This window comes from Myotis yumanensis, unplaced genomic scaffold, assembly GCF_028538775.1.
Source record: "Myotis yumanensis isolate MYYU_CA2020_CCGP unplaced genomic scaffold, mMyoYum1.0.hap1 SCAF_1, whole genome shotgun sequence".
Lineage (NCBI taxonomy): Eukaryota > Metazoa > Chordata > Mammalia > Chiroptera > Vespertilionidae > Myotis > Myotis yumanensis.
Window position 1 is genome coordinate 78668342 of NW_027223752.1, and position 27254 is coordinate 78695595.

At 44.0% G+C, this 27254-nt stretch overlaps 1 protein-coding gene across 1 annotated transcript in view; it reads left to right on the top strand.

Annotated features, from left to right (window-relative positions):
* RYR3 (ryanodine receptor 3) overlaps positions 1 to 27254 on the top strand; it is a 398822-nt gene that overhangs the window by 225929 nt on the left and 145639 nt on the right. The window contains exons 39-43 of the mRNA XM_070407843.1: positions 8279 to 8552; positions 9546 to 9660; positions 11160 to 11289; positions 12644 to 12747; positions 15632 to 15767. Coding sequence (XP_070263944.1) covers positions 8279 to 8552; positions 9546 to 9660; positions 11160 to 11289; positions 12644 to 12747; positions 15632 to 15767 — 759 coding nt within the window. The remainder of the gene's footprint in view (positions 1 to 8278; positions 8553 to 9545; positions 9661 to 11159; positions 11290 to 12643; positions 12748 to 15631; positions 15768 to 27254) is intronic.

Here is a 27254-nt window from a genome sequence, read left to right on the forward strand (position 1 = left end):
TGAAGGAAAATGGCATTCCAGGGTCATCACAGCAAAGAGTATCTCTTCCATTAGATCATCTCAGCCATCCCTTCAAAGGCCTCTCTTAACTTCATGATAGAGCTTTCTCTGCCCTGCTTCTTCAGTCTCTGTGCAATGTGGACCTAGTCTAGAAATATACAGAACTTTAGATAAAGGACCCATTGGGGAAATAAGAGATCATTTCTCTTCTCTAATTTCTTTTGAATGTAAGTATTACTCTAGATGTTGTTCCTTCTAAGAAGTATCTTATTTCTTAAGAAAATGGTATTACCCATTATTTTTTATACTTTATTTCTCATTAAATGCTCCCAGTTTCCCCTACGTAGGCCATTGTGCGTAATGATTGTGTCTTGAAATAGTTTTGTGTAGGGTACTTAACTCAGTTCTTAACAGAAAATACCCTTTGATTCATAAGCTAATTTGGAAGGGACATTCTGGACGTAACTCAGCTACTGAGCTGAAGACAGGAAAGAAATTGTGAATAAGGTCTGTCCTGAGGCCTAGATATGCTGACTCCTGAGCAAAGTCTTCTGGAGTGGACAATCTGGTTTCCAGTACGAATGAGAGTAAAGTCATTGCTGAAGGGTCAGCTAATGTCAGTAGCAAAGGGTTAAGTGCCCATCCAGGCTGTAGTATACCTTTCTCTGTGTGCCCCATTTCATTGCACTGGCTGCAGAACAGGCTGAAGAAGTCCACACAGCCTCTGTGTGCAAGGTACCTGGCTCCCCCCTTGCTCTGAGATGACTTATCTTAAACCCAAATTGCCCCTCAGGCTGGTGGAAAGCCCTTTAGTGATGAATTAATAATGACTGGGGCCCTTGCTGACTGCCAGGATTCAGCTTTCAAAATAATGGTTCTTTAATCCTCTCTTTATGTCTCATTGTGAGATGTCTTACTCTTCTTATCCTCACATTTATTCTACCTCCCATCCAGAAACAAACACAGAAAGCTTCCTAAGCTTTTCCTCTCAAGGCTCATGTCTCAGTTACTTGATTGGAGTCACACAGCCTCATGGAACAGTTTCCTCTTAGTGGAAGGAAAGCGTTGCCTTTCAGGCATGGCCATCCCTCAGCGGAGACCCTGTTACATAGATCAATGGTTCCCAAACCTTTTGGTCCCAAGACCCCTCTACACTCTTAAAAATTTTCAAAGACCTCTAAAATCTTTGGTTTAGGTGGATTGTACCTATCAATATTACTGAATTTGAATTTAAAACAAATTTTTAAACAAGTGTTAATCATTTTAAAAATAATAAAAAACCATTATGTTACGTAAAGACCATACTTTTATAAAAACAACTAAAATTTTTACTACAAAAAGTAAGAAGAGTAACATTGGTTTGCATTTTTATATGTCTCTTATGTGTGACTTAATAGAAGATAGTTGGATTCTTATACCTGATTAAAGAGTAGGAAGAAAATCAGCCTCAAACAGATATATCATTAGAAAGGGGAATTTTTTAATAGCTTTTTTAGATAATTGTGGAAATTCTCCTTTAGTACTATAGAAAAACTCAACAAGTATAATCTCTCCCTTTCTCCTTTGTCCAAAACTGTCTTATATACCCAATGTTGCCTCACTGTCTTTGGACTTTTCATGGAATTATCATGCCTATGTGAATTCCCCATACATACATATTAAACTTTGATTTTCTCCTGTTTAAAAATAAGCTCAGCAAGTAGTAGTTTCTCAAAAGTTAATTGCCATGTGGAATCTAAAGTCATATTAAAGAAATTCTTCTACTTGGTTACATAAAAATGCATTGGTCTGCCTTGCATGTTGAATGGATGTTCTACCCATGAATGATTTTGTAACATGATGCATTGGTCATTGGGAAATTACTGGTTCACCAAGTAATGCAAAGCTTCCAAATGTCAACATATTTATATTATGAAATGTTTTAAAATTACATTTGTTAATAACAATTTAATAAGAAAAGTCTAAGTATTGGGAAACTGTCAAACTCACAATGGCAGATAAACTTTTTCCAAAATTCTAGTTTTCACTTGAAAACTCAAGTTATATCAGAGAAACAGATGCTGTCATTGGTTTTTCATGAAGTGATAGACTTACTTTTTTCATTTTTAAGAAAATTATACTTCATGAAGCAAGCAGCTAGTTTAGCTTGCAGCTCACACAAGTTTTTTTCCTCAAGGAATCCACCACCTTTTGGCAGGCAGAAGTGTTTCAGCATACTTCCTCCCATTTTGTCACATGGGGTATTAAAAAGGTATATACTCAAGAGTTTATTATTAATAAAACTAGAGGGCCGGTGCATGAAATTCATGCGCGGGGGGGGGGGGGGGGGGGGGAGGGTTCCCTCAGCCCAGCCTGTACCCACTCCAATTGGGGACCCCTCAGGGATGTCCAATCACCGGCTCAAAATCTGGGACCGCTGGCTCCTAACCACACACCTGCCTGCCTGCCTGATTGCCCCTAACTGCCTCTGCCTGCTTGCTGGCCCCTAACCTCTCTACCTGCCTGCCTGATCGCCCCAAACTGCCTCTGCCTGCCTGCCTGATTGCCCCTAACTGCCCTCCCCTGCCGTCCTGATCGAGTCCTCAACTACTCTCCCCTGTCAGCCTGATCAAGCCCCCAACTGCCTCTGCCTGCCTAATCACCCCTAACTGCCCTCCTCTGCTGGCCTGATCTCACCCCCAAATGCCTTCCTCTGCCTGCCAATTTGGTTCTGATTGGTCAGTTTCTATGCCAATCAGCATCAAAAGCTCCGCCTCCTAGGTAGCCATTAGCTCCTCACAGTTGACAGATTTGGTTCTGATTGGTCAGTTTCTATGCCAGTCAGCATCTCTGGGCCCATCAAGGGGGCCTGCTCAGAAAGGTGGGGCTGATCAGCAGCCCTGGGTGGAGGCCTAGAGAGAAATGGAGGCAAATTCTGATCAACAGCTGCCACAGAGGCTATGGATCAGACCATGCCTCTCTCTCTCTGCAGGCCTCTCTCCGGGCCTGATCAGCAGCCCCCTAGGCCAGTGGTCGACAAACTGTGGCTCTTTGGCCCCTTGAGTATGGCTCTTCCACAAAATACCGACTTCTGCGCATAGGCCACGAAGTTTCAATAGCACTGTATGTGCATGCGTGTGGTATTTTGTGGGAGAGCCACACTCAAGAGGCCAAAGAGCCACGTGTGGCTCGCGAGCCGCAGTTTGCTGACCACGGCCGTAGGCAGTCAGTGCTGGGTTGGGCACCCGCAGTGGCCCCAGTCTGGTCGAGCCTTCATGGTAATGGTCGTTATGACCCTGGCTCTTTATTATATAGATTAATAATTGTTTATATCTCATTGAAGACATTCTCAAGAGAAACTGGGCATTTTCCTGGTGGTGTGGCAGTAAAGAATAGATTTTGGTGCCACTGACTTGATTCATGCTAAGACACCAGCAGTTTTACCCACCATTGCTTTTGCACCATCAGAACAGCAATCAACACAATGAAAAAGGCAAATAATGCCTTTGAATTATTATGAAAGTATATTTGGCCTTACAAGCCACCTGAAGGATCTTGGTTACCTCAAGGCTCTGTAGACCACATTTTTATCACTGCTGTATAGAGAGCAGTTAACCTATCTAAAGCCCACAATATGTGCCTGACATGGTTATAAATATTAACTATTTTAATCCTCAAATGTGCAGATACATGGAGAGCCTACTAGCTTCTGATATTGATGCTGCTCTGTCACTGGATCATGGGAGCTAATTAAAATCTGAGTAATTTTCAGATTTTAGCTGCCAGGGGTGTAGAGCTCCATTTTCACAGTTTCAGAGGGTTTAGACTCTTAGAAATTCACTGATTCAAAACCTAGATTTGCTTGGTGGGTGCTAGGTCTCTAGCATGTGTCAGGCCACAAAATACATTGCTTTTGAGGTATCTTGGGAATGTTTCCTTCCCCCCACACACAGTTTTCTTCCCATTTCTTCCTTTCATATTCTTTCCCATACTTTCTGGACCTTAGTCCCACATCCTGAAAGTCTGACCCACAAGAATAGCTTTCAGTATCATGCCTTCAATGAATTACACCTGTCCATAGTAACCCAACAGTGATGAGTCTTGCTTTTTCTATTGTGATCTTGGGGTCACATTATGTTTTCTTATTTTTTTTCTTTTTTATATATATTTTATTGATTTTTTACAGAGAGGAAGGGAAAGGGATAGAGAGTTAGAAATATCAATGAGAGAGAAACATCTATCAGCTGCCTCCTGCACACTCCCACTGGGGATGTGCCCACAACCAAGGTACATGCCCTTGACCAGAATCGAACCCGGGAACCTTGAGTCCGCAGGTCAATGCTCTATCCACTGAGCCAAACCGGTTAGGGCACATTATGTTTTCAACTGAGCTTTGTTCCCACTCATATTTATTTACCACATTCTCCTATTCTTACCTTGAAGAACAAAGAACCTGTGGGCAATCCCTGCTCCATCTTCTCAGGCAAAGGGGCTATTTCCTTTCCCATTTGTCCTCAAGTGAGATGTTTTGCCATAAATGTCCCATTTTCTAGACTACATATTGATTTGAATTTTTAAGGCATTGTGAGGCTAAGAGCTCACCCAAATCCTGAATTAATCTGAAAGCCAGGTTGAGTAAAAGCTAGTATTTACTTGGTTTCATTATAACTCTAAATGCCCTGTTGAAAAGAGGGTGGACCTAGATTGATTGACATTTCTGATTGTTGTTTCTCAAGTGTGGCAGGGACTGTGAATGATGTGTATTATCTCTGCAGAGAATTTTCTTGTTAGTGCTGAGACTGTAATCCTTTCAGCCCAAAATGTAGGCTAAAAGGGGAATTGTACTTACAGGACTAGAAAAACTTACGTTGGGTCCAAGAGTGTTTATGTTTTTGTCTCACTTGCATTCCTTACTGTGAATTCCTAACTAGGAGAAAGGAACTTCTACATTTGCCTACTGAGGAAACAAGTTCATGAGAGGAGCACAGTAGCCCATAAATAACTTTTTCCCCCATGGTGTTCAGATATCATCTAACCTAACAGCTATTAGTCAGCAATCCCTGCCTAGTGAGATCTCCTAGGAACATCTTTTAACTGTACTCTCTGCCTTCAGTATCCTTTTTTAAGTTTTTCAGCTTATGTCTCCCATCTGAGCCTAAAATACCCACAGTGTTGATAGACACAGTGGTAAGTTAAATTAGTCCTTTACATCTAGATCTCTTCTGGAGCTCTATTTTTATATCCTTCTGATGAGCCAAGACTGGATGTAGAGCAGACACCTGCCATATATAGTGTATGGAGGTAGAAAACTAGACTATTAGAGATGGCACAGGCAATGAAGCACCCATCTGAGTTTATTCCCAGTCCTTTCACTGATAGACTGTGTGACCTTCATTGTCCCCTGAGCTCTGCCTTTATTCCCAGGTCTGAATTCAGGCTCTTGGTGCCATTCATACCTTGCAGAAATGTGATAGGCAGAGCCAGACTTAGATGGAATTACGATTTAAAAGCAACATTTCTCACCTCTGTCACGGCACTTTGTGGGAGTGTGTATGGCATGGGGAGGGGTGAGCAGTGCCTACCCAGCCATTCTGGTAGGGGCCCTTCTGCTCTCTCCTCCTGCTCAGTTCTTCCTCACCCTTCTGATTATCCTCCCACACCAATGTCAATCAGCCCATTTCAGGGCCATTTAGTCAAACTTCTAAAGGTCCCACAGCTGATTCGAGTCCACTTCAGCAATTTTCCCTTTACTTGTACAACCAGTGGTATTTCTTTGCACTAGTATGAGCCCTGAGAAATTCAAAGTCTACTGGTCTTTCTCTCTTGGTGCTTGTGAAAGTAGTCCATGATGCAGTGCCCACTGACTCCTGCAGAGATCTGGGCAGCAAAGTGCAGGAGGTGATGGTCAGTTGTCCAAGTGCAAAGCCTTTAGGCCTGACAGAGTGTTCATATTCACTTCACTCTATTTCCCAATGTATCTGTATGTTTATATCGTCCTTTACAATTCTTGAATCAATGGCATGGCCTAATCAGTTTGTGGTATGTGGTATCTTTTAAATATGTGAAGATAGTGCCTATGGTGGAGAAATTCCAGTGCTTAGTATTGCTTTCATTTAAGGCACCAACGTCTTCTTCTCATGCCTTAACCCACCAGAATTTATCACTCCCCACTCTATCCCATTGCACTTGCACATGCCCCATTTTAGTATTTATTACATGATGTTATAAAAAATAAAGATAAAATTTGATTTTTATAAAATTAAAATGTAAATTTCTAGCTAGCTTGTAAGCACCCTGAAGTCAAGAAGAGTGTTTTATTTAGTCTTCTATTTCCAGCATCTATTTATTTATTTTTTTTAAATATATATTTTATTGATTTTTTTACAGAGAGGAAGGGAGAGGGATAGAGAGTTAGAAACATTGGTGAGAGAGAGAGAGACATCGATCAGCTGCCAGAATGAAACCTGGGACCCTTGAGTCCGCAGGCCAACGCTCTATCTACTGAGCTAAACCGGTTAGGGCTCCAGCATCTATTTAAATATAATTTAATCAGAATAGAATATTTAGCACCCTCAATGTGAAATTGAGATATTCTTTTCTTGTAGCATATGAAGAAAAAGCACATATGTGTCTTTTGTCAACATTTTCTACTTCTCTGCATTCCATACCCCATCCTTAGAAAGTTTTTAATTAAATTTATTGGAGTGACCTTGGTTAATAAGATTATATTGATTTCAAGTGCACAATTCTATGATACATCATCTGTGTATTGCATTGTGTGTTTATCACCCCAAGTCAAATCTTCTTCCATCACCATGTATTTAACCCTCTTTACCCTTTACTAGCTCCCTCAACCCCTTCCCTCTGATAACCACCATACTGTTCTCTGTGTCTATGAGTTTTTGTTTATTTATTTATCTTGTTTTTCCATTTGTTGCTTTCAGTTTTATAACCCACATATGAGTGAAATTGTATGGTTCTTACCTTTTTCTGTCTGACTTTTTTCACTTAGCATGATACTCTCAAGATCCATCCATGTTGTCACAAATGGCAGTATTTCATCTTTTATGAATGAGTAGTATTCCATTGTATATATGTACCACATCTTCTTTATTCAATCATCTATTGAAGGACACTTCAATTGTTTCCATGTCTTAGCTACTGAGACTAATGCTGCAATGAACATAGGGGTGCATATATCTTTGTGCATACATCATTTTGAATTATTCAAGTATATACCCAGGAGAGGAATTGCTGGGTCATAGGTAACTCTATTTTTAATTTTTTGAGGAACTTCAATACTGTTTTCCATGTACTAGTTTACATTCCCACCAGCAGTAAATGAGGGTTCCTTTTTCTCCACAACCTCTTCAACACTAGTTATTACGTGTCTTGTTGATTATAGCCATTCTAACAGGTGTGAGGTGGTATCTTATACTAGTTTTGATTTGCATTTCCCTAATAGCTAGTGAGGTTGAGCATCTTTTCATATATCTGTTGGCCATTTGTATCCTTTCTTGGGAGAAGTGTTTGTTCAGGTCCTCCACCCATTTCTTAATTGGATTGTTTGTTTGTTTGGTGTTAGGCTGTATGAATCTTTTATATTTTGGATATTAACCCCTCATCAGAGCTGTTGTTTGCAAATATCTTCTCCCATTGGATTGGTTGCCTTTTCATTTTGTTGATGTTTTCTTTTGCTATGCAGAAGCTTTTTAGTTTGATATAGTCCCATTCATTTATTTTTTGCCTTTACTTCCCTTGCCTTTGGACTCAAATTCATAAAACTTTCTTTAAGACCAAGTTCTATAAGTTTAGTACCTATGTCTTCTGCTTTGTAATTTCTTGTTTCAGGTCTTATTTTTAGGTCTTTGATCCATTTTTAGTTAATTTTTGTATATGGGGACAAACAGTAGTCTAGTTTCATTCTTTTGCATGTGGCTTTACAATTTTCTCAGCACCATTTATTGAAGAGGCTTTCTTTTCTCCATTGTATGTTTTTGGCTCCTTTGTCAAAAATTATTTGTCCATATAAACATGGGTTTATTTCTAGGCTCCCAATTCTGTTCCATTGGTCTGTGTGTCTGTTTTTCTGCCAATATCATGCTGTTTTGTATAGTCACTTTGTAGTATAATTTAAAGTTAGGTAGTATGATACCTCCAGCTTTGTTCCAAAAAAAAATATTGTTAACCTTGATCAGCTGATGATGATGTGTTTTATGATTGAATAAAGTAGCTGAGGTACACAGCTCTCCCTGAGCTGGGATGGCCACAGTACTGGTCCTTTCTATTGTCCTTCTAGCAACACTGAAGGAACTCATCTCACAGACGATGATCCGCTGGGCCCAGGAGGACCAGATCCAGGATGCAGACCTAATCCGGATGATGTTCAACCTCCTCCGGAGGCAGTACGACAGCATTGGGGAGCTGCTGCAGGCCCTGCGGAAGACCTACACCATCAGCCAGGCCTCTGTGAGTGACACCATCAACCTGCTGGCTGCCCTTGGCCAGATTCGCTGCCTCCTCAGCGTCAGGATGGGCAAGGAAGAGGAGCTGCTCATGATCAATGGGCTGGGGTAGGTCATTCTTGGTGAAGTGCAAGTCTCAGAAGAACACCATGTGGGAAAACTGGTTTACCTTGCTGTATGGATGCTCCAGAGTCAAATCATATACCATCTCTATGTGCCCCTGTGGGATTACATCCTTGCCACAGCAGTCACCTTTCATAACCTGACAGACCAGGCTACCTGCTAATCAGAGTGAAGGGACATTGCCAGAAGTGGGGAGGAGTCTTGGAGAAAAACAGTTATTTAGCTTGAATCTGATGCAAATAGCCTCAGGGAAGCACTGAAAAAAGTTAGAGGAAGGGACAGTGTATTCAGCCCAATAAGAAAGATACCTTTTGAGCCCATCTGCTTTTGACTAGAAAACTGCTGGGACTTCCCTCTGAAACATTACTACCTACACCTTCCTCTCTCAGGACTATTCTTGAGTGTCATTTTTGTTAGTTCTGCAATACATTTTTCCATAACAATAGCTTGTGTCTCATTCTTAGAAGCCATGTTATCAAAAAGATAGCATTTTATACACTAAAAAGACCTCCTTTACTTGGGTAACATAGCACGTCCATTTTGCAGATGAGAAAATGAAGGCCTAAATAGGTTCACTGACCAGCTCACAGTTTCATTTTATTGAAATCAAGAATTAGAACTGCAGCCTTTCCGCTGTTGACTGTTCCATCCCACTACTCTTGAGCCTCTATCACCAGGGCCCACGGCAAGGGCTGTGAGGATACCAGATGGGGTGGGGGTATGTGTGCATTCCTCAAACTCATTTCCAAAGAAGAATCTTCCAGTAGAAATAAAGAGACTTTATGGAAAGACAGAAAAGCTACCGAATCAGCCTCTCCCTCAGCCCTTGCAGTAGACATAGCCTGTGCCATTTACACTGTTCACCCTGAGTGTGTGTGTGTGTGTGTGTGTGTGTGTGTGTGTGTGTTTTCTCATCCCGGAATTTCCGTAACACTGAAGTAAGCACGAACTGACATCTCTCTCTGGTCCTTACCCTAGAGACATAATGAACAACAAGGTGTTTTACCAGCACCCCAATCTCATGCGCGTCCTCGGCATGCACGAGACGGTGATGGAGGTGATGGTGAACGTGCTGGGCGCAGAGAAATCTCAGGTAATGGCAGAACTTGACTCCTGGGCAGGGACACAGGAGACAACCTGCTTGCAGCCACATGGCTGGAGCCCATTGATTCAGTTACTCTTCCCAGGGAGAGGGAGGGGTGTGCACAGTGCCAGGAAGGAGCCCACAGATGGACGATGCTGCTCAATGGTCTCCAGCCAGAGCGAGAGCTTCAGCCCCGTAAGCTCAGGAGTTTTTCTCACTTGTTCCACTGGCTTTCAGCTGCTATATTTACCGTCCTCTGCAGCCCCGCCCCCTCCCAGCTGGAATTCCTCTTGGTCCACTTAGGAGCCTGGTGTGTCCTGTGCTGGGCCAGCAGATGGCTGTTTTAAAGGAGAACAAGATCTTAGTAAGGATCCTGGCCGCATCCCCTCCGGAGTGTGTGGGTTTCCTCTGTGAGCCACGCTCCTGAGGATGTCCTGACCGGTCCCCATAAGGTGCCCGCTGTCAGGGGGAGCTCCTGCTGGCAAGGAGGAAGGAGGAAACAGGGCCCAGCTTATCTGGGGTCCTCCTCAGAGTCAGATAGCTTCTGAAAGCAGAAGATGGGGTATGTTTTCAAAAATATGCTGAAATTTTTAGAGAGCCGGGGTCCAAGGAAAGGGGTCCTGCCAGTATTGAGAAGCAGAGTGTGATGGAAGAACAGATGCCAAGCTCACTTGCTCCCGTCTGCGCTCTTGGGAAAGTAGATTCTCTCCAGAAGATCCTTAAGCAAAGGTTTGGTGCCTGAGCAGGTGTCAGAACATTGCTTCTTTGAGCACCTCCAGGATTCTAATAGGGTAATCGAGGGCTTCCTAGGATCCTGAGCGAGGTTAACTCTGACACCAATTACTGAGCACTATTGGATCAAAACTAAGACATGGCCAGGCCCTGGAGATGCTAATTACTTTGATCAGCAGAGAAGCCAAACACAGTCAACAGTAATAGAAGACGGCATCTCAGTGCTAAATTGTGTGAATCCAGTTATGTAGGAGCTCATAGGAGAGAAGGACAGAACTGGTTGGGGAAGACTTGCAGGCTGAGAAGGTGAGGCCTTGAGGCTTCCACAACTGGAGGGCCAGCCTTTACCGAAGGACTCGGGTTTGACCTAGCGCTGGGCCTCATTTGTCTATGACCACCCATCTCCCTCCTGAAATTTCCTATCACAGTTCTGCCCACCCCCTTCCTAGTTAGAAACAATAGTCTGGTGTGGGGCCGTGCAATTTTACGTGGCATCTGAGGATGACTGCGATTCTTGTTTGATGTCTGTTTCCTTTGAGAAAGATATTTCAGGAACTATAACTAGCTGTCAGTATTTTTGGAAGCCTCTCCTTAGGTGTATACTCTCTGTCTCTCCTATGACTAAGTCTTGGCACAAGCTGGAGGTAAGGAGAAAATTTACTTTCCCAAACTGTTCACAGCTTGCCAGACTTCAACCTAGGACTCTTTGAAGTCAGACTTTCCAGAAAGACCTCATGATAGATTCTTTTCCTGACACTTCCTACTTCTCCCTACAGATCGCTTTTCCAAAGATGGTGGCTAGCTGTTGCCGCTTCCTTTGCTATTTCTGTCGAATTAGCCGGCAGAATCAGAAGGCCATGTTTGAGCACCTGAGTTACCTGCTGGAGAATAGCAGTGTTGGCCTAGGTATGTCACCTTGTAACTTCCACACTGGGGCTCAGAGGTGACACCCCCCCTGCTGACCACTTACTCAGGAGGTGAAAGGAAAGAAGCCACTCGCATTCTGTGGGATTATTTTTAATATTTTTTGTTGATTTTAGAGAGGAAGGGAGAGGGAGAGAGAGAGAGAGAAACATCAATGATGAGAGTGAATCATTGATTGGCTGCCTCTTGCATGCCCCACACTGGGCATTAAGCCTGTAATCCAGGCATGTGCCCTGACCAGGAATCAAACCATGACCTCCTGGTTCATAGGTTGATGCTCAACCACTGAGCAATACCAGCCAGGTTCTGTGGGATTTTTTAATAGGAAAAGGACCCCTGCCTGGTCTAAAAACAAATAAAATAATGAGTCCATGTCTCTTCTCTCTAACAAGTAGGGATGTTGCTCCCAGCCAGCACCGGTGTCAGGTTTGTGGGCATAGTCACAAAGTTCTACCTCCTCTCTCTTGGGACCAGGTTTATAAAATGCTGCCTGAAATGGCAGATATAGTCTGGGGACACAGCTCCTCCCGGCCCACTCAGTGGACCACGGAGCAGTGCTAGTGAAACCAAGGTCATGGATGCAGTCCCTTCCGGCCAGGCTGGCTGTAGGCGGCATGCCTGTCCTATCGGCCAACCAGCCAGTGCTTTCCATAGCTGCAAGGTGGATAATCAGTGTGAACCCACCATCACCACAAGAAAAGCATCATGAAACACGTGCCTCACTCAGTGTTCTGAATGTAAACCAAATGACGCAGATACACACATTCGTGCACATGATATCTGAAATCTCAGGCTTCCAATTTATCAACTGCAACCTCAGGCTACCAACCTTTTTGTAAAATGCCACCAGAAGGTTTTCTTAATTCTGGCCTAAGGACCAGACAAAGAAAAACCAGAGACAACATTGGTGACCTGATAACTATATGAGCAAATGCTGTTTGGGGCTATTTTTAAATTCTAGGTGGTGGCTCCAGAAATGGCCAAATCACTTGAGCTTAGTTGTTCAAGTGACATCTGAGCCTGTGGGGTGTTCATCAAATGACAACCCCAGGAAGTTTCATGCTAGAAAAGTACTTGAAAATACGTGGTCCCAGCTGATCCCATGAACTGATTTTCCAACTTAATCTGTACTCAATCCCTAATGAGTTGGGGGAGGTGTTAAAAGGAGAGGGAGGACGAAAGAAAACAGAGCTGTTCTTAAATCGGGCAGAACAGTGACCTGAGACAGATTTAGTGTTTGCTGTCCTCTGCTGGCCAGTTGTGTGCACTGCAGTCCCAGCTCAGGGAGGGGTGTTCTCTTGGTCCCTTTTTCTCTCTTTCTTTCCTCCTTCCTCAGCCTCCCCGTCGATGAGGGGATCCACTCCGCTAGATGTGGCCGCTTCCTCCGTGATGGACAACAATGAGTTAGCACTGGGCTTAGAAGAACCAGATCTCGAGAAGGTACCTGGCCCTGGGGAGGCACTGTGATTGCTCTTTCCTGTGTACAGCGCAGCCAAGCCAAGCAGGTGCAGACCAAAGGCTCGGTGGTTCCATCAGAACCTCCTTCACCCTCAGTGAAAAGGGGTGGAATGTGAGTAGCTGGCAGCTTATGATAGAAGCAGAGCGTATCCCGTGGCCAGAGATTGCCAACCTCGTAGGCATGGTATGTGAACATTTATGTACGTGAGGCCCAGCCTCCCGGGTCCACATGGAACACTACCAGGCATCTGTGTTCCTGATCAAGTTCTGGGTCCTTGAGCTTATACTCACATACCAGAAAGACATGACAGAAAACTGTATAATTGGCATAAAGGAAACCAATGCCACACCTGACCCATCCATGTACAAATAAGACAGAACTGAGCTGCCCACGCTGGGACCATAAACTGCGCCTCTGGTGGTGGTGACTGGGGCTGACTCATCCAACCTCTCCCCGCCCCACTCTGGGACAGTTTCCTTGACCCGGCAGCTGACAAGAGTCACAGTGCGTTCTCTGAGTGTGAAGAAGAGCATCCTGGTGCGGGGGGGATGAGTCAGCAGTCATCCCCTGAGTGGTGGGTTTGGGAGCACATGGCAGAGCAGCTCCTAACCCTGGCGAGGGAATCAGGAAGGAGACTCAGAAAGTGATGAGCTGAGGGGTGAGTAGGAGCTAATCATCCACGTGCCAGGAGCGTTTTAGGTTTAGAGAGGAGAGCATGGTGTGCCTGAGCATTGGGGAGCTGCTTATGACAGGAGCACCGAGTGCGTGGGGGGAGTGAGAGATGAGGGCAAGTAAGGAATGGGACTTTATGCTACCATCACAATTAATAACAGACGCGCACGCCCTACAGAATCCCTGCTGCCAGACCCCACTCTGAATCACCTCATGTGAGCCTTGGAACACACCGTCTTATTATTGCCCCCGTGACAGGAGAAGAAACTGAGGCAGAGAGAGATTAGGTAGCATCTTCAATGTTGTGGGGCTTGTAAGTGTTGTCAGAGCCAGGCTTCAAAAGTATCCGGGCCCAGAGGCCACGCTCTAGTGAAATGACAGGGCCTCACTGAAGAGCCAGGTTTGCGTTTTAGCACAGCCTGGTTTCCATAAGAAGTGATTAGAACTGAAATAAAATAACCCCCATATACACACACATTCAAATGCTGGGCCACCAGCAGTGCACTGTGTGATAGCTGCCCCACAGTGCCACGGTCTCTGCCTCTGACGGGACAGACTTCACTCGAACTCTATTATTCATACATTTAAACAGTAATAAGTAGCACAGTGTTTTAGTGGTGAGGTGAAAACAGGCACCTGTATAAAAAGGTAGCTAATGGTTCTCTTATAGCCAGACAGGACCACAAGGTTTAGTGCTCAGTTCCCGTCCTCAGCCACATTCATCTTTTCAAATGACACTGCCCAACAAAGACCCCGAGCATCTCTTGAAAAATGCAGATATGATAAATGGAGGCCAGGGGGGCTGGAAGAGAGGGGAAGCAGGGACTTAGGAAAATCTGTAAAGGGGATGATGAGGTGTGCTGCCCCCTTTCAAGTGGTCCCAGCAGCTTAGCACAGTGCACAGACTTTGTTTAGACCAATGTCAGGAAATTTCCCACGTTTGTTCCTGGGAGAGATGGAGAAAGGGCCAATAAATGCTGCGGTTCCTTCCTTCTTTTGAAGACAACAGAAATTAGGTCCCTTAAGACTGAACTACAGCAACAAGAACACACACACACACACACACACACACATACACACACACACACACACACGAGCACTTATTTTAGGGGCCAGTGAAATGCCTGGTACCTGTAATCCTGAAAACTCTGCCTAATTCCTGCCTTGATTGATGTTTTCCCTGACATTTTAAAGGCCAAATCAAATCTAAGCTCCAAGCAGAATGGTTGTCTTATTGGTTTAAGAAGAACGATAGTTTCTTACCGAGTTTTAACTTCAATTCGTTATTCTTGCAAACTGAGTTCAAGTATTTGACATCAGCAAATACATTATTCATTTGACAAACATTTATTGAGCACCTAATATGTGCCAGACCCTGGGGATTTTTTCCTTTGTATTAAATTTGTTCGGGTGACATTGGTTAAAAACCCTGGGGATTGAAAAATGAAAAAGACACCATTCCCGACTAGCAGGATTTTGCAACCTAGTGGGTTTTCCTCTTCTCCCTGTATACATAAAATATCCAAGGTCATGGTAGAATAACAACTGAATTTTAAGAAAGTGTCTATTTGCCAGGCTTTTGTTTGACACCTTCTAAAAGTGGGCAGATTCTAATATTCTACATGTCACAGAGCTGAGATCGTATGGTAAGTGTCTGGTAACCTGGAAGCAAAGAGAACACTGCCAGTCCTAATCTATAACTGGCTGCAGCCTCTTTACCCCAACCTTCATTTCTTGGCTTTTCCCTTGGATAACTGTTGTTGATGCAGAACTTGAGTAGGGACCCCTGATTAGTTAAGGACCCACTGAGAGTCAACCAGTGACTGGATATTTGGTCATGAAATAACATGGCCAAGTGTACATGGCCAGCCTAGATCCACCACTGTCTCCCCAGGTGCGCCCTAGGTAGGGCTATTTTAAAATGGTAGCTCCTTCGTGCCAGAACAGGGAAAACCAGGAAATGGATAGCACATGGTGTTCTCAGACATAAAGGTGATCATCAGTCATGTTGATTACTTGGAAACAAACATGAATTAGAGGTTCTGGCTTTAAATCTACTAAATTACTTGCTTTAAAAGTTTTGGGCTCTCTCTAGCTTTTAGGGAAATGAAAGCCTTCCAGTCCCAAAATTGCACAGTACTTAAGCTCTTTTGTAAAAACCTTGGGCACTTACTTTTGTACTGTTCTTGGCAGGTGGTGACTTACTTGGCAGGCTGTGGCCTCCAGAGCTGCCCCATGCTGCTGGCCAAAGGATACCCTGACGTCGGCTGGAACCCCATTGAAGGGGAGCGGTACCTGTCCTTCCTGAGGTTTGCCGTCTTCGTGAACAGTGAGTCCCAAGGGTTCTATGCCTTTCAAACCTAAGATGGCACAGTTGTGGGTAAATACAGGAAAAGAAGATCCTTTGCATTACTTCCTATCCATAAAGATGATAGATACCTATAGGCAGGTGGCAGCTGGTGGAAAGATATCAGGGAGAATCAGGCCAAACAAGGACTAAGAGAAGCATCCAATGGACTGGGTACTCAGTTCTAGTGCCAGATGCAGAAGAAACTTACTATGTGGGCTTGGGCTTATCAGCTCTCTGTATCTCTTCTCCTGTCAGTAAAAGAGGGGCTTATTAGTATCTTCATCTTACTAGTTCACAGAGTTAAATGCAGAGATGCCTCCAGATCCTTCGACTATTAGATGGATGGATAGATGGATGGATGGATGGATGGATGGATGGATGGATGGATGGAATGATGGCTAGTGAATAAATAAATTAATAGAAATCAAGAATAACTGTGTACAAGCTATAAAAGGTAACTAAACCCCATAGAGAAAAAAGTTGCTATAGCAACCCTAAATATTATTCTGTGGACTGCTTTCTTGAAAATATACCTTGTCTTCCAAGGTATAATACTAATTCACTTGTTTTACCATTATAGTTATGATCATTCTTCCTTCTCCCAGTTTGGTCTTCCAGGCTAATAAACCCAGCTGGACTGGTTAAGTGATTTAGAAAAAGGAATTGCAGCTAATGAGCAATCATAATGGTTGTTTTAAGTATGATAATTCACCTCAAAATATATTGACATGATAGGACCATTATATTTCAACTAGAGCAGTGGTTCTCAACCTTCTGGCCCTTTAAATACAGTTCCTCATGTTGTGACCCAACCATAAAATTATTTTCATTGCTACTTCAGAATTGTAATGTTGCTACTGTTATGAATCGTAATGTAAATATCTGATATGCAGGATGGTCTTAGGCAACACCTGTGAAAGGGTTGTTCAACTGCCAAAGGGGTCGCGACCCACAGGTTGAGAACCGCTGAACTAGAGGCCTGGTGCATGAATTCATGCATGGTGGGGTCCGGCTGGCCCACCCTGATAGGGGCCAATCAGGACCAAGCCAGCAGGGAAGAGGGAACACGGGAAGTTGGCCAGCCCTGCCCCCAATGGAGGGTGGGGGCAATCAGGGGCAGGGCCAGCCAGGGGCAGGGGGCTATGGGAGGTTGAGGGGGTCAATCAGGGCCCCAATCAAGCCAGTTGGCCACCACAGTGTGCATCATAGTGAACATTCATTCTGATCATTCCAGTTGCTTGGCTTTTGTATATATAGACTAGAGGCCCGGTGCACGAAATTCGTGCACATGGGGGAGGCGTCCCTCAGCCCGGCCTGCACCCTCTCCAATCTGGGACTCTGTGGGATCAGGCCTAAACCAGCAGTCGGACATCCCTCTCACAATCCGGGACTGCTGGCTCCTAACCACTTGCCTGCCTGCCTGCCTGCCTGATTGCCCCTAACTGCTTCTGCCTGCCAGCCTGATTGCCCCCTAACCGCTCCCCTGTGGCATGATTGACACCTAACAGCTCCCTGCCAGCCTGATCGCTCCCAACTGCCCTCCCCTGCTGGCCCAATTTCTCCAACTGCCCTCCCCTGCCTGCCTGATCGCCCCCAAGTGCCCTCCCATGCTGGCCCGATTGCCCCCCAACTGCCTTCCCCTGCTGGCCTGGTCACCCCCAATTGCCCTCCCATGCTGGCCCGATTGCCCCCCAACTGCCCTCTCCTGCCAGCCTGGTCTCCCCTAACTGCCTTCCCCTGCAGGCCTGGGGTCGCCCCTAACTGCCCTCCCCTGCCAACCTGGTTGAACACAACTTCCCTCCCCTGCAGGCCTGGTCACCCCCAACTGCCCTCCCCTGCAGGCCTGGATCCCCAACTGTCCTCCCCTGCAGGCCTGGTCGCCCCCAACTTCCCTCCCCTGCCGGCCATCTTGTGGTGGTCATCTTCTGATGGCCATTTTGTGTGGTGACCATCTTGTAATGATGTTGCAGCAGCCATCTTGTGACAATATCGCACAAGGGTGTTGCCACCTAGGCTTTTATTATATGGGATGTGCTTTTCTCATTTCTCTTTACCCCCATCCCACATGCTTACCTTCCAACACTGTAATATACTCTATTCTTAATATTTGAATGATTTCCATTTGCCTGGTTTTCCCTTTTCCTGCTTGGGTCACAGATTTTGAGATGTTTGTATTTTGTTCCTCTGGATCCCATCCAGCCCAATTCTTAATCACCTGTATTTGCTTCTCTCTGTCCCTGTCTGTTCATCACCAGAATTGCTGAACTCCATTTTCTTTGAGATTATTTTCAGAGTAGCCTCTATGTCTGTTCTACTTCCTATCCAAGTGATCGCATGCATAGAATTAATGCAGTTACTGTGGTAATAAAGAGAATTTTCTTAAAGTGGATTTTGAGGATGCATAAGGCTCATCAAATTATGTAAATAGACAGGACCAATTTATTCATGTTGGCCACCTTTGCAGTCAAAATCAAGAGCTTTATTGACTCATTTAGTGGGACTGTCTGCATAAATTAAGAAGGTAAAGGAATCCACGGGCTATGCTCCTATGTGGATTACTTCTACTGGTTATATATGACCACACTGAACTAAACTCTAGACCAAAATGTTAGTCTGTCCCCCTTGCTAGTAAGTTGTTTTATGCCCTTTGAACATAGTCTCTACAATGCCATTTCATAATGCAGCTAGCTCTAGCAAGTTGGCCAATCAGTAGAAAGATACATGCATTTTGTTTTCATGTTTATTGTGTCTCTGTAATACTAAGACATATTTGGTTTGAGCAAAGAATGTTAGCTTCTGCTTTCAAAGAATTTACAGTCTAGTAAGGGAAGTACACATGGCAGAAGTCACTATAATAAGTGGAGTAAGGCAGAGACAGGGTGCTGGAGGGCTTCCTGAGGGGTAACTCACATCCAGTTGAGAAGATCAGAAAAGGCCTCATGAAGTAGGTGATGTTAGAGATGAGCTCTAAGGGATCAAATTTATAGGGACAGAGATGTAGGAGAGGTGATCCAGCTGGGGACAAGCATGAACAGTGACTGAAAGGCTAAAGCATGCTGTGCTCAGGAAACACAGTGATCTATTGGTCTAGAGCAGAGGTTCTCAACCTTGGCTGCACATTAGAATCACCTGGGAATCTTTTTAAAATCATGATTTCTGGGCCTCATCCTCCGGAAATTCTGTTTCTTTGTTATGGGGTGGGGCCACAACATTAGTAACAAAGAAACAAAAAAAAATTACAGAGGCAGAATATATAGAACTGGGTGGTAGTGATGATTATAGTGGCTGGGCCTGAGTATGTTGAAACAAACAGAAGTCACATTGAAGCTTAGCAATTTAGGGTAGGGAAAAGAACTGGATGTGAGAAGAAAATAGTTTGAGATGGACAATTATGAGTTTGGTTTTGTTTAGGCCATGTTGATTTTGCAGTATACAACCTAAAATGGAGATGCCCCTAATTGGGATTAGAGGCTAGAGATCAATCAATCAACAGTTTGGGACTGAGTAGACATGCAAATAATCTGTACTTTAAATAGTGGAAGTAGATGTCACAGGAAAGAGCATGAATAAGAGAGATGGAGAGTATGAGAAAGAAAAATCTTGAATCTTTCTAAATACCTAAAGAATGAGAATGAGTGTCTCAAACACAGCAGAGTGATGTGGGAGAACTCAGGCTAGAGAATAGATGTCTTGGGTTCAAATGTAGCTTTATTGCTTTCTAGTTTTGTGAATTTAGGCAACTTACTAAAACTTTCCTAGCCCTGGTATTTTTTTATATATACTATATAAAATCCTATATAATAAAGAGCTAATATGCAAATGGTTGTCATGCCCTCACGCCTTAATGCCCTAACGGCTCAGACACTCAACACTGGGGAGAGAAGAATGGGGACTAGCCAGGCACAAATGAGCTCACAGGAGAGGAATGGGGACCAGCCAAGCCGTGGCCTGAGAGAGGGACAAGCCGCCCACCCTGTGGTCCCGGGTGCCAGCAGCTGCGCCTGCACCTGCAGCCCAGGAGACGGACAATCCATACACCCCACAGTCCCCGTGGTCCCAGGTGCCAGTTGCACCTGCAGCCTAGGAGAGGAACAAGCCGTCCGCCCATGGTCCTGGGCACCAGCACCTGTGCCTGCAGCCCAAGAGAGGGACAAACTGCCCGCCCTGCAGTCCCAGGCACCAGCACCTGTGGCTGAGGTCCGGGCAAAGCCACCCACTCACGGTCCCCTGTGGCTGTGGCTGCGACTGGCCCAGGTGAAGCCAGCCCAGGTCCTGGATGCCTGTGGCTGGCCAGAAGAGGGAATCCTGGGTCCTGGGTGCGGGGCAAGGCAAAGGCAGTTAGGGGCGATCAGGCCAGCAGGGGAGCAGTTAGGGGTGATCAGGCCAGTAGGGGAGCAGTTAGGTGTGATCAGACAGGCAGGCAGAGGTGGTTAGGGGTGATCGGGCAGGCAGGCAGAGGGATTAGGGCGATCAGGCAGGCAGGCAGGCAAGCAATTAGGAGCCAGCCGTCCCAGAGTGAGAGAGGCAGTCGGACGTCCCCCGAGGAGTCCTGGATTGGAGAGGGTGCGGGCCAGGCTGAGGGACTGCCCCCCCTCCTCCCATGCACGAATTTTGTTCACTGGTCCTCTAGTAGAGATAATAATAGTATATATCTCACAGAGTTGTTGTGAGGTTTAAATGAAATAATAAACTTAGATTAGGGCTGGAAACATAGCCTGCAGTTGTGTTAGTTGTCGTTGTTGTTCATAATTCTAACAAGAGTATTAGGGCATTTGAAATGTGAAGAATCTAAGAAATAGATCCCTCAAGATCTCAACATCTTTTATCAGTTTGTATGTCTAAAAGGTGATTGAAAAGGACTTCATGGCCACTTTTGTCACCTTTACTCAGCAGTGAAAGATAAAGGTATTATGGGTAATTGTGATAGATGATGGGTATAGTTATGGTGGTTGATGATGGTGGGAGTAGGATGGGGATAGTGGATGGCAATGGTGGGTAATGGTGGGTGGTGATAGGTGGTGAAGGTGGACAATGGTGAGTGATAATGGGGGTGGTGATAGTGGGTGGTGCTTAGCAATGATATTGATGGTGGGATATGATGGTTGAGTAGTAGTCATAGCCCGTTTTGGGAGATGATTGAGTGGGTGGTGGTTAATGATGGTGTGATGATAGTTGTGGGTAGTGATAAGTTGTGGGGGTGGTCATAGTGGGTGATGGTGGGATATGACAGTTGGGTGATAGATGGTCATAGTAAGTGGTTGAGTTGATCATGATACATGGTAGTGAGTAATGATAATGTTGGTAATAATGGGTCATGAGGATGGTGCTAGTGATGATAACAGCTTACACTTACTGATCATTAACCATGTGCCAGGCACTGTTCAAAGTACTTTTAAGTGTATCCTATATAATAAAAGCCTAATATGCTAAGTGTCTGGTCATCCAGTCAACCAATCAAAGCGTAATATGCTAATGATATGCTAAGGCCGCTCAACCACTTGCTATGACGCGCACTGACCACCAAGTGGCAGAAGCTCCAACTGGTAGATTAGCTTGCTGCTGGAATCTGATCAATCAGGACTGAGCTAGACAGGCTGGAGCCCTTCCGTGGTCCCTCCCACACTGGCCAACCTCCTGTGTCCCTCCCTGATCCCGACAGTGCACTGGTGGGGTCTCTCAGCCTGGCCTGTGCCCTTTTGCAATCCAGGACCCCTCAGGGGATGTCGGAGAGCCAGTTTTGGCCCGATCCTGCAGGCCAGGCCAAGGGACTCCACTGGTGCATGAATTCGTGCATGGGGCCTCTAGTTAACTTACATAATACAAAAATCTATTGAAACGGGTACACTTATCTTCCTTATGCTCTCTGTAAAATAAGGAAAATGAGTGTACCTATTTGCCCTGAATCATAAAACTTGTAGGATTTGTACTGAGGATGTTTGGCTTTAGGTGACCAAACAACAGTCCAATCATTATGCAATATTGTCTTCGTAGCACTGTCTCCATAATGAACAAGGAGAAACAGCATTTTTTCCTTTGAGCTTGTCAAAAACAGTGGCATTATTAAATTACTGTTTGGTGCTAATGCTTTCTTAAACACATTTTTAAAGCCAAGTCAAAAGCTCTTGCTCTATCAAAGTAACAAAATTGGAAACTTATTTATAACATTATTTTCCTAGTCATTCTTAATGTTTGTATTAAATCTTCTTAAACAAGATTTGTCTTTAAAAGAACTTCTTAAAGTATATAATTTTCTCTACTTTATTTTTATTAGCTAGCTGGAAGCCTTGGGGTGTGTTTCACTCTGAGAATAATGAAGTTCGGAAGCTTCTATTTACTCAGCAGTTGCAAATTCTATAATCAGTCTAGACCCAGATATGTCTGGGTGCCTGATTAATCCCTTCCTAACATAGCTTCCAAGAAGTAATGGATTTCTTACTAATCTGCAAGAAGAAGGGAAGAGTTCTTCTGTGCTTTCTTTGAATCCTTGGAGTGTTTCAGTGATATATTCCCCAGGCTACAAACTTGGTTGTTGAAAACACAGTATCTCCTAGCTTTGCTGAATTTCTCTGGGCAGATTTATCATCAGTGATCATAACTTGCACATCCATCACATGACATGTGAAGATTATATGAGAATCTGTGAGAACTGACAAGAGACATACTCTAGAACAGTGGTTCTCAACCTTCCTAATGCTGCGACCATTTAATACAGTTCCTCATGTTGTGGTGACCCCCAACCATAAAATTATTTTCGTTGTTACTTCATAACTGTAATTTTGCTACTGTTATGAATCATAATGTAAATATCTGATATGCAGGATATATTTTCATTGTTATAAATTGAACATAATTAAAGCATAGTGATTAATTACAAAAACAATATGTAATTATATGTGTATTTTCCAATGGTCTTAGGCAACCCCTGTGAAAGGGTAGTTCAACCCTCAAAGGGGTCGCGACCCACAGGTTGAGAACCGCTGCTCTAGAAGTTCTATCTTGGTGTCAGTTACAAATTAAAGCAGGTAACAGAGCAAACCTAAGTTGAATTATCAGAAACATATATAGGATAATGACTAAAAGTTCTGTTATCAACCACACCTACTACATAGTGGCGCACATGTGATTGTTGGCATGCCAAAACTGATGGTTCTTATTGGAATCTGATAGAGTGAATCTAGGAATGCCTGGGCAAGAAGGCAAGTGTTGAATAATGTCTTATAGAAAGAAATTGACATAATTTAACAGAGCAGTGTGAGATCATCCTCCTGATGGGCCTTTGAGCTGGGAGACATAAATCTTTTAGGATATGTCAACTATCCTATATAATAAAAGGGTAATATGCAAATTGACCCTAATGGCGGAACAATCAGGAACAACCAGTTGCTGTGACTCGCACTAACCACCAGGGGGCAGACGCTCAATGCAGGAGCTGCCCCCTGGTGGTCAGTGCGCTCCCACAGGGGGAGCTCCGCTCAGCCACAAGCTGGGCTTAGGTCTGTGAGCGCAGCGGTAGTGGCAGGAGCCTCTCTCGCCTCCTTGGCAGTGCTAAGGATGTCCAACTGACGGCTTAGACCCGCTGGAGTGGGCCTAAGCCATCATTCGGACATCCCCTGAGGGCTCCTGGGCTGCCAGAGGGATGTCTGACTGCCAACTTAGGCCCGATCCTCCAGGGAGTGGACCTAAGCCAGCAGGTGGATATCCCCCAAGGGTCCCGGACTGTGAGAGGGTGCAGGCCAGGCTGAGGGACCCCCAACCCCGAGTGCACAAATTTTCATTCACTGGGCCTCTAGTATCTCAATAAAGCTGGAAAATTCTTTTACGGTCAAGTGTACAAAGTAGCACATTAGCTTTGAAAGGCATAGTTGGTATAGTTGCTTAAAAGAATCCACTGGTTCATTTCTGCTTATGTATTCATGTTTTTAGAGTAGGAAAGGATATAATAACCATTCTTCAGTATGATTGGTACTGAAGACTGGGGATGGTTAGGCTTATTCTCAAATTTACAATGCATTTGGAAAGATTCAGCAAATTTTCAAAACATTAACAAATGTAAAATATTTAAATAACAGTTTGAGACAATTATGAATAACAGTGTTGTACTCAAGAGTAAGAGGAGAGCAGCGGGGAGGGGGAGGAAAGGAAAGGGGCAGCACCTCCCTTTCCTCCCTCCTCCCCACAGGGCGCTGTTTAAAGAAAAAAGAAAAAAAAAGAGTAAGAGGAGAAGGTAGACTGTGAAACATATTTGAGATACGGTCGGGTGCTTAACATTTGTGTTACACCATCTCACCTGTTATAAGGCATGTGCATTCTCTTCTTCCCCACCTCCTTCATTTTCCTACTGGACCTCTTGAATCTCTGTGCCTGAGAAGGTGAAGGAAATCATTCAGTGGGGTCAGGTAAAGGCTTATAAAGACAAAGGCAAGGAAATGTGACTCCATCTATAAAATCCCAAAGTAAAACAGCACCAAATCCCAGAAATAAGTAGTCAAAACAACACAAGTCATAGAAAATAAATTACTCAAAGAAGACAATGGCCAACCAATGCCCAGAGAACTAAAATCAGGAAATCTGTGCCTGAGTGAAAAGATGTTTGACCCTGTTCTTTTCATGCTCAGTAAATTGCACAGCAGTTCTTCCCCACTTCTTGTCTGGTCCCAGCAGCAGGGTGGCTGAGCAGCTTGGCAGTAGGCTCAGACATCCAAAACCCATATGTATATATGAGTTCTTTATCAGTCATTTTATTGATAAGAATGGTAAATGAAGTCTGATACCTAAGTAAAATTGTGCATTTTAAATGAAATAGTAAAGCAGTACAAAAACTGCATTAAAACTATTCACACAAAATGACAGTATTGTGAGCTCATCACAAAGTAATCTTCATCAATGTGATGAGAATGCCCATATTTAACAGGTGGATTCTATTCTATCAGAGCATTCCTCGGTTCTGATTTCAGGCTCCCATATCACCCAAGTTTTATTTCACATACTTCATGAAAAATCCACAGGGCCCCCAAATTCTAGACACCTGGGCAAATTGTAGCATGATTCTGGGATTGAATACTGGTCTCCATAATTTGGGGATTATTATGTCAGTCTGCCCTGCAAATTTTCATTTAGTCCCTTGGCTTCAAATTCCACATAAATGCGGATCATCCCCCAATGTACGTTTCCATCCTTTTCTCTTCCCTGAGCCCCAGACTTGTGTATCCAGTGGCCTACTTGATATTTCCACTTGGCAGTTGAACAAGCATCTCAAATTCTGTACATCTTATAGCTGAATTTATAATTATCTACACAAACCTGTTCTTCTCATAGGTTTCCCATCTTCCTCACTAGCACAACTAACTTTGTAGATATTCAAGTCAAATCTTAGAAGGCATCCTTGATTCAACTTTTTCCCACAGTCAACCCATCAAGAATTCTGTTGATTCAACGCCTAAAATATATCTGAAATTTACTGACTTCTCACCACCTCCACTGGCCACATCCTTCCCCACACCATCATTATCTTCCACCTGGACCACTACAGTTGCAGGGAAACTGGTTTCCCCACGTATGCTCTCACCCCTGTATCAATCAGCCTCTGCTACACAACAAATAACTTCATAATCTCACTGACATATACTATGAAGCATGTGTTATTTTGCTCACATATCTGCAAGTTGGCTGGAAAGCTCTGCTGTAGGCCTGTGGATCTGCTGGGGTGGCCCTGTTCCACTTGTCTCATTCTTCTGTCCGGGCTTAACTGTCGTCTTTACTACTTGCCCATTGTTCCTGGATCAGCTACTGGCATGTAATACAGGAGCAATGAGTGGTTGGATTAATGACCAAATGTGCCACCAAGCCCTGTTTTCTCTATTCTGTCACAGTAATTTATTGACACGTCTTCAGCTCCCTTCCCAAGCACTAAGGGGGTTATTTTATGTCTTACCTACTTTCACTAATTTGTTTATACAAATTTCCCACCACCCTATTAAAGTTGGCACTTTAAGAAAAGGTACTGGGTCCCGACCATCACCTCTGCCTTGTGATTCTCTAAATTAACTGAATGAGAGCACCTCTAGATTCGTTCATGCAGGGCCCCCAGTGATCTCCCTTATTGCACTGGGACTTGAGTGAGGATATGTTCACTTCCTTAGGACTAACTGAAATCTGAGAAATCAAGTTCTTGTAAACAGAGGCTAATAATTGCCCTGGTGATGTAGTGATGCATGGTCACCCTCCACTTTCTATCCAATCATTTCAAGCTTCCATCTTGAGTCTCAATGGAGTCTTTTCATTTGTTTGGAAGATACTTTCTGAATACCTGTTATATGCCAGGTGTTAACAAGATGCTTGAACATACAGAGTTAGATAGTTCAGACATAATGCCCTGCTCTTATTAAATATACAGTCTAGTGAGAAAAAACCAACACAAACAGATACAATTAGTTATACTTGTGTTCAACGCTTCAAGGAAGAGGAACAGATGTTTGAAAGGACCAGGTCCTCTGGGACTTCCAAGTTCAAGCTTGTTCGGAAGGATGAAATGGAGTTACCTAGGTCAAGGGTTTATATCAAGGGAATGAGAAGGAAAAGAGCATTTCAGGTAAAGGACCTTAGAACAGGGACTGTAGTGAGAATATAGAGAGTAAGGAAAGCGATGGACTAAAGAGAAAACCATTGCATCCCTACTAATCATCCCTGTGGTGAGAATGACTGCTTCAGGGTAAAATGGCCATCATTCTATTTCCATCCAATGTCTCAGGAATGTGGAAAAGAAGATAGTAATGTGAAGACAGTGTTCAGAGCCTTTGAAGAAAGTCACTGTGAACAGTCACACTGTTATGAAGTTTTATTCTTTTTGGAACTCAAGCAAAAGCATTGTTGTAAGCCCTTGGGCAAAACTTAATTTACCTCAGATCGCTCACTCCCTTGAAAAATGCCCTCAGGGTCAATATTCATCTTCCCTACAGTGGATTTGATTGGCAGTCCAGCCTGCTAAACTACAGGAAATTAAGAAGAGAATGTTCTCTCTGTCTTCTAATCATGCCATTCTCTATACCTTCTGAGGCCTTTGGAAATTCTTTTCCAGTCTCCTCTCTACTAGTAATTAGCATCAGTGGTTGCACTTTAGTTCCTTCCTCCTGCAGGCTGCCCTCTGTATCCCCCACTATTCACTAATCAAGGAATGGCTTCCTGGGTCAGTTGGTAGAGCCAACCTAACTGGCTTAGATCTGAACCTGAGATTCAGATAAAATAAGGCTAAAGTGGCAAATGAATTTCAATAGCAAACTCAGTATAGAACTCATAGCCTATTTTTTTTCAAAGTCTTTTGCACATTGTGGTCCATGTTGCCAGGGTTCTTGTCCCAGCATCAAGAAGGGTTCAGGAATCTGGAGAAGGCTGTGCATAGATTAAATAGGAATCCAGAGACTAATAAAGAGTCCGGAGATGAGATATAACTTTGAAAGGTATTTGGGGGTC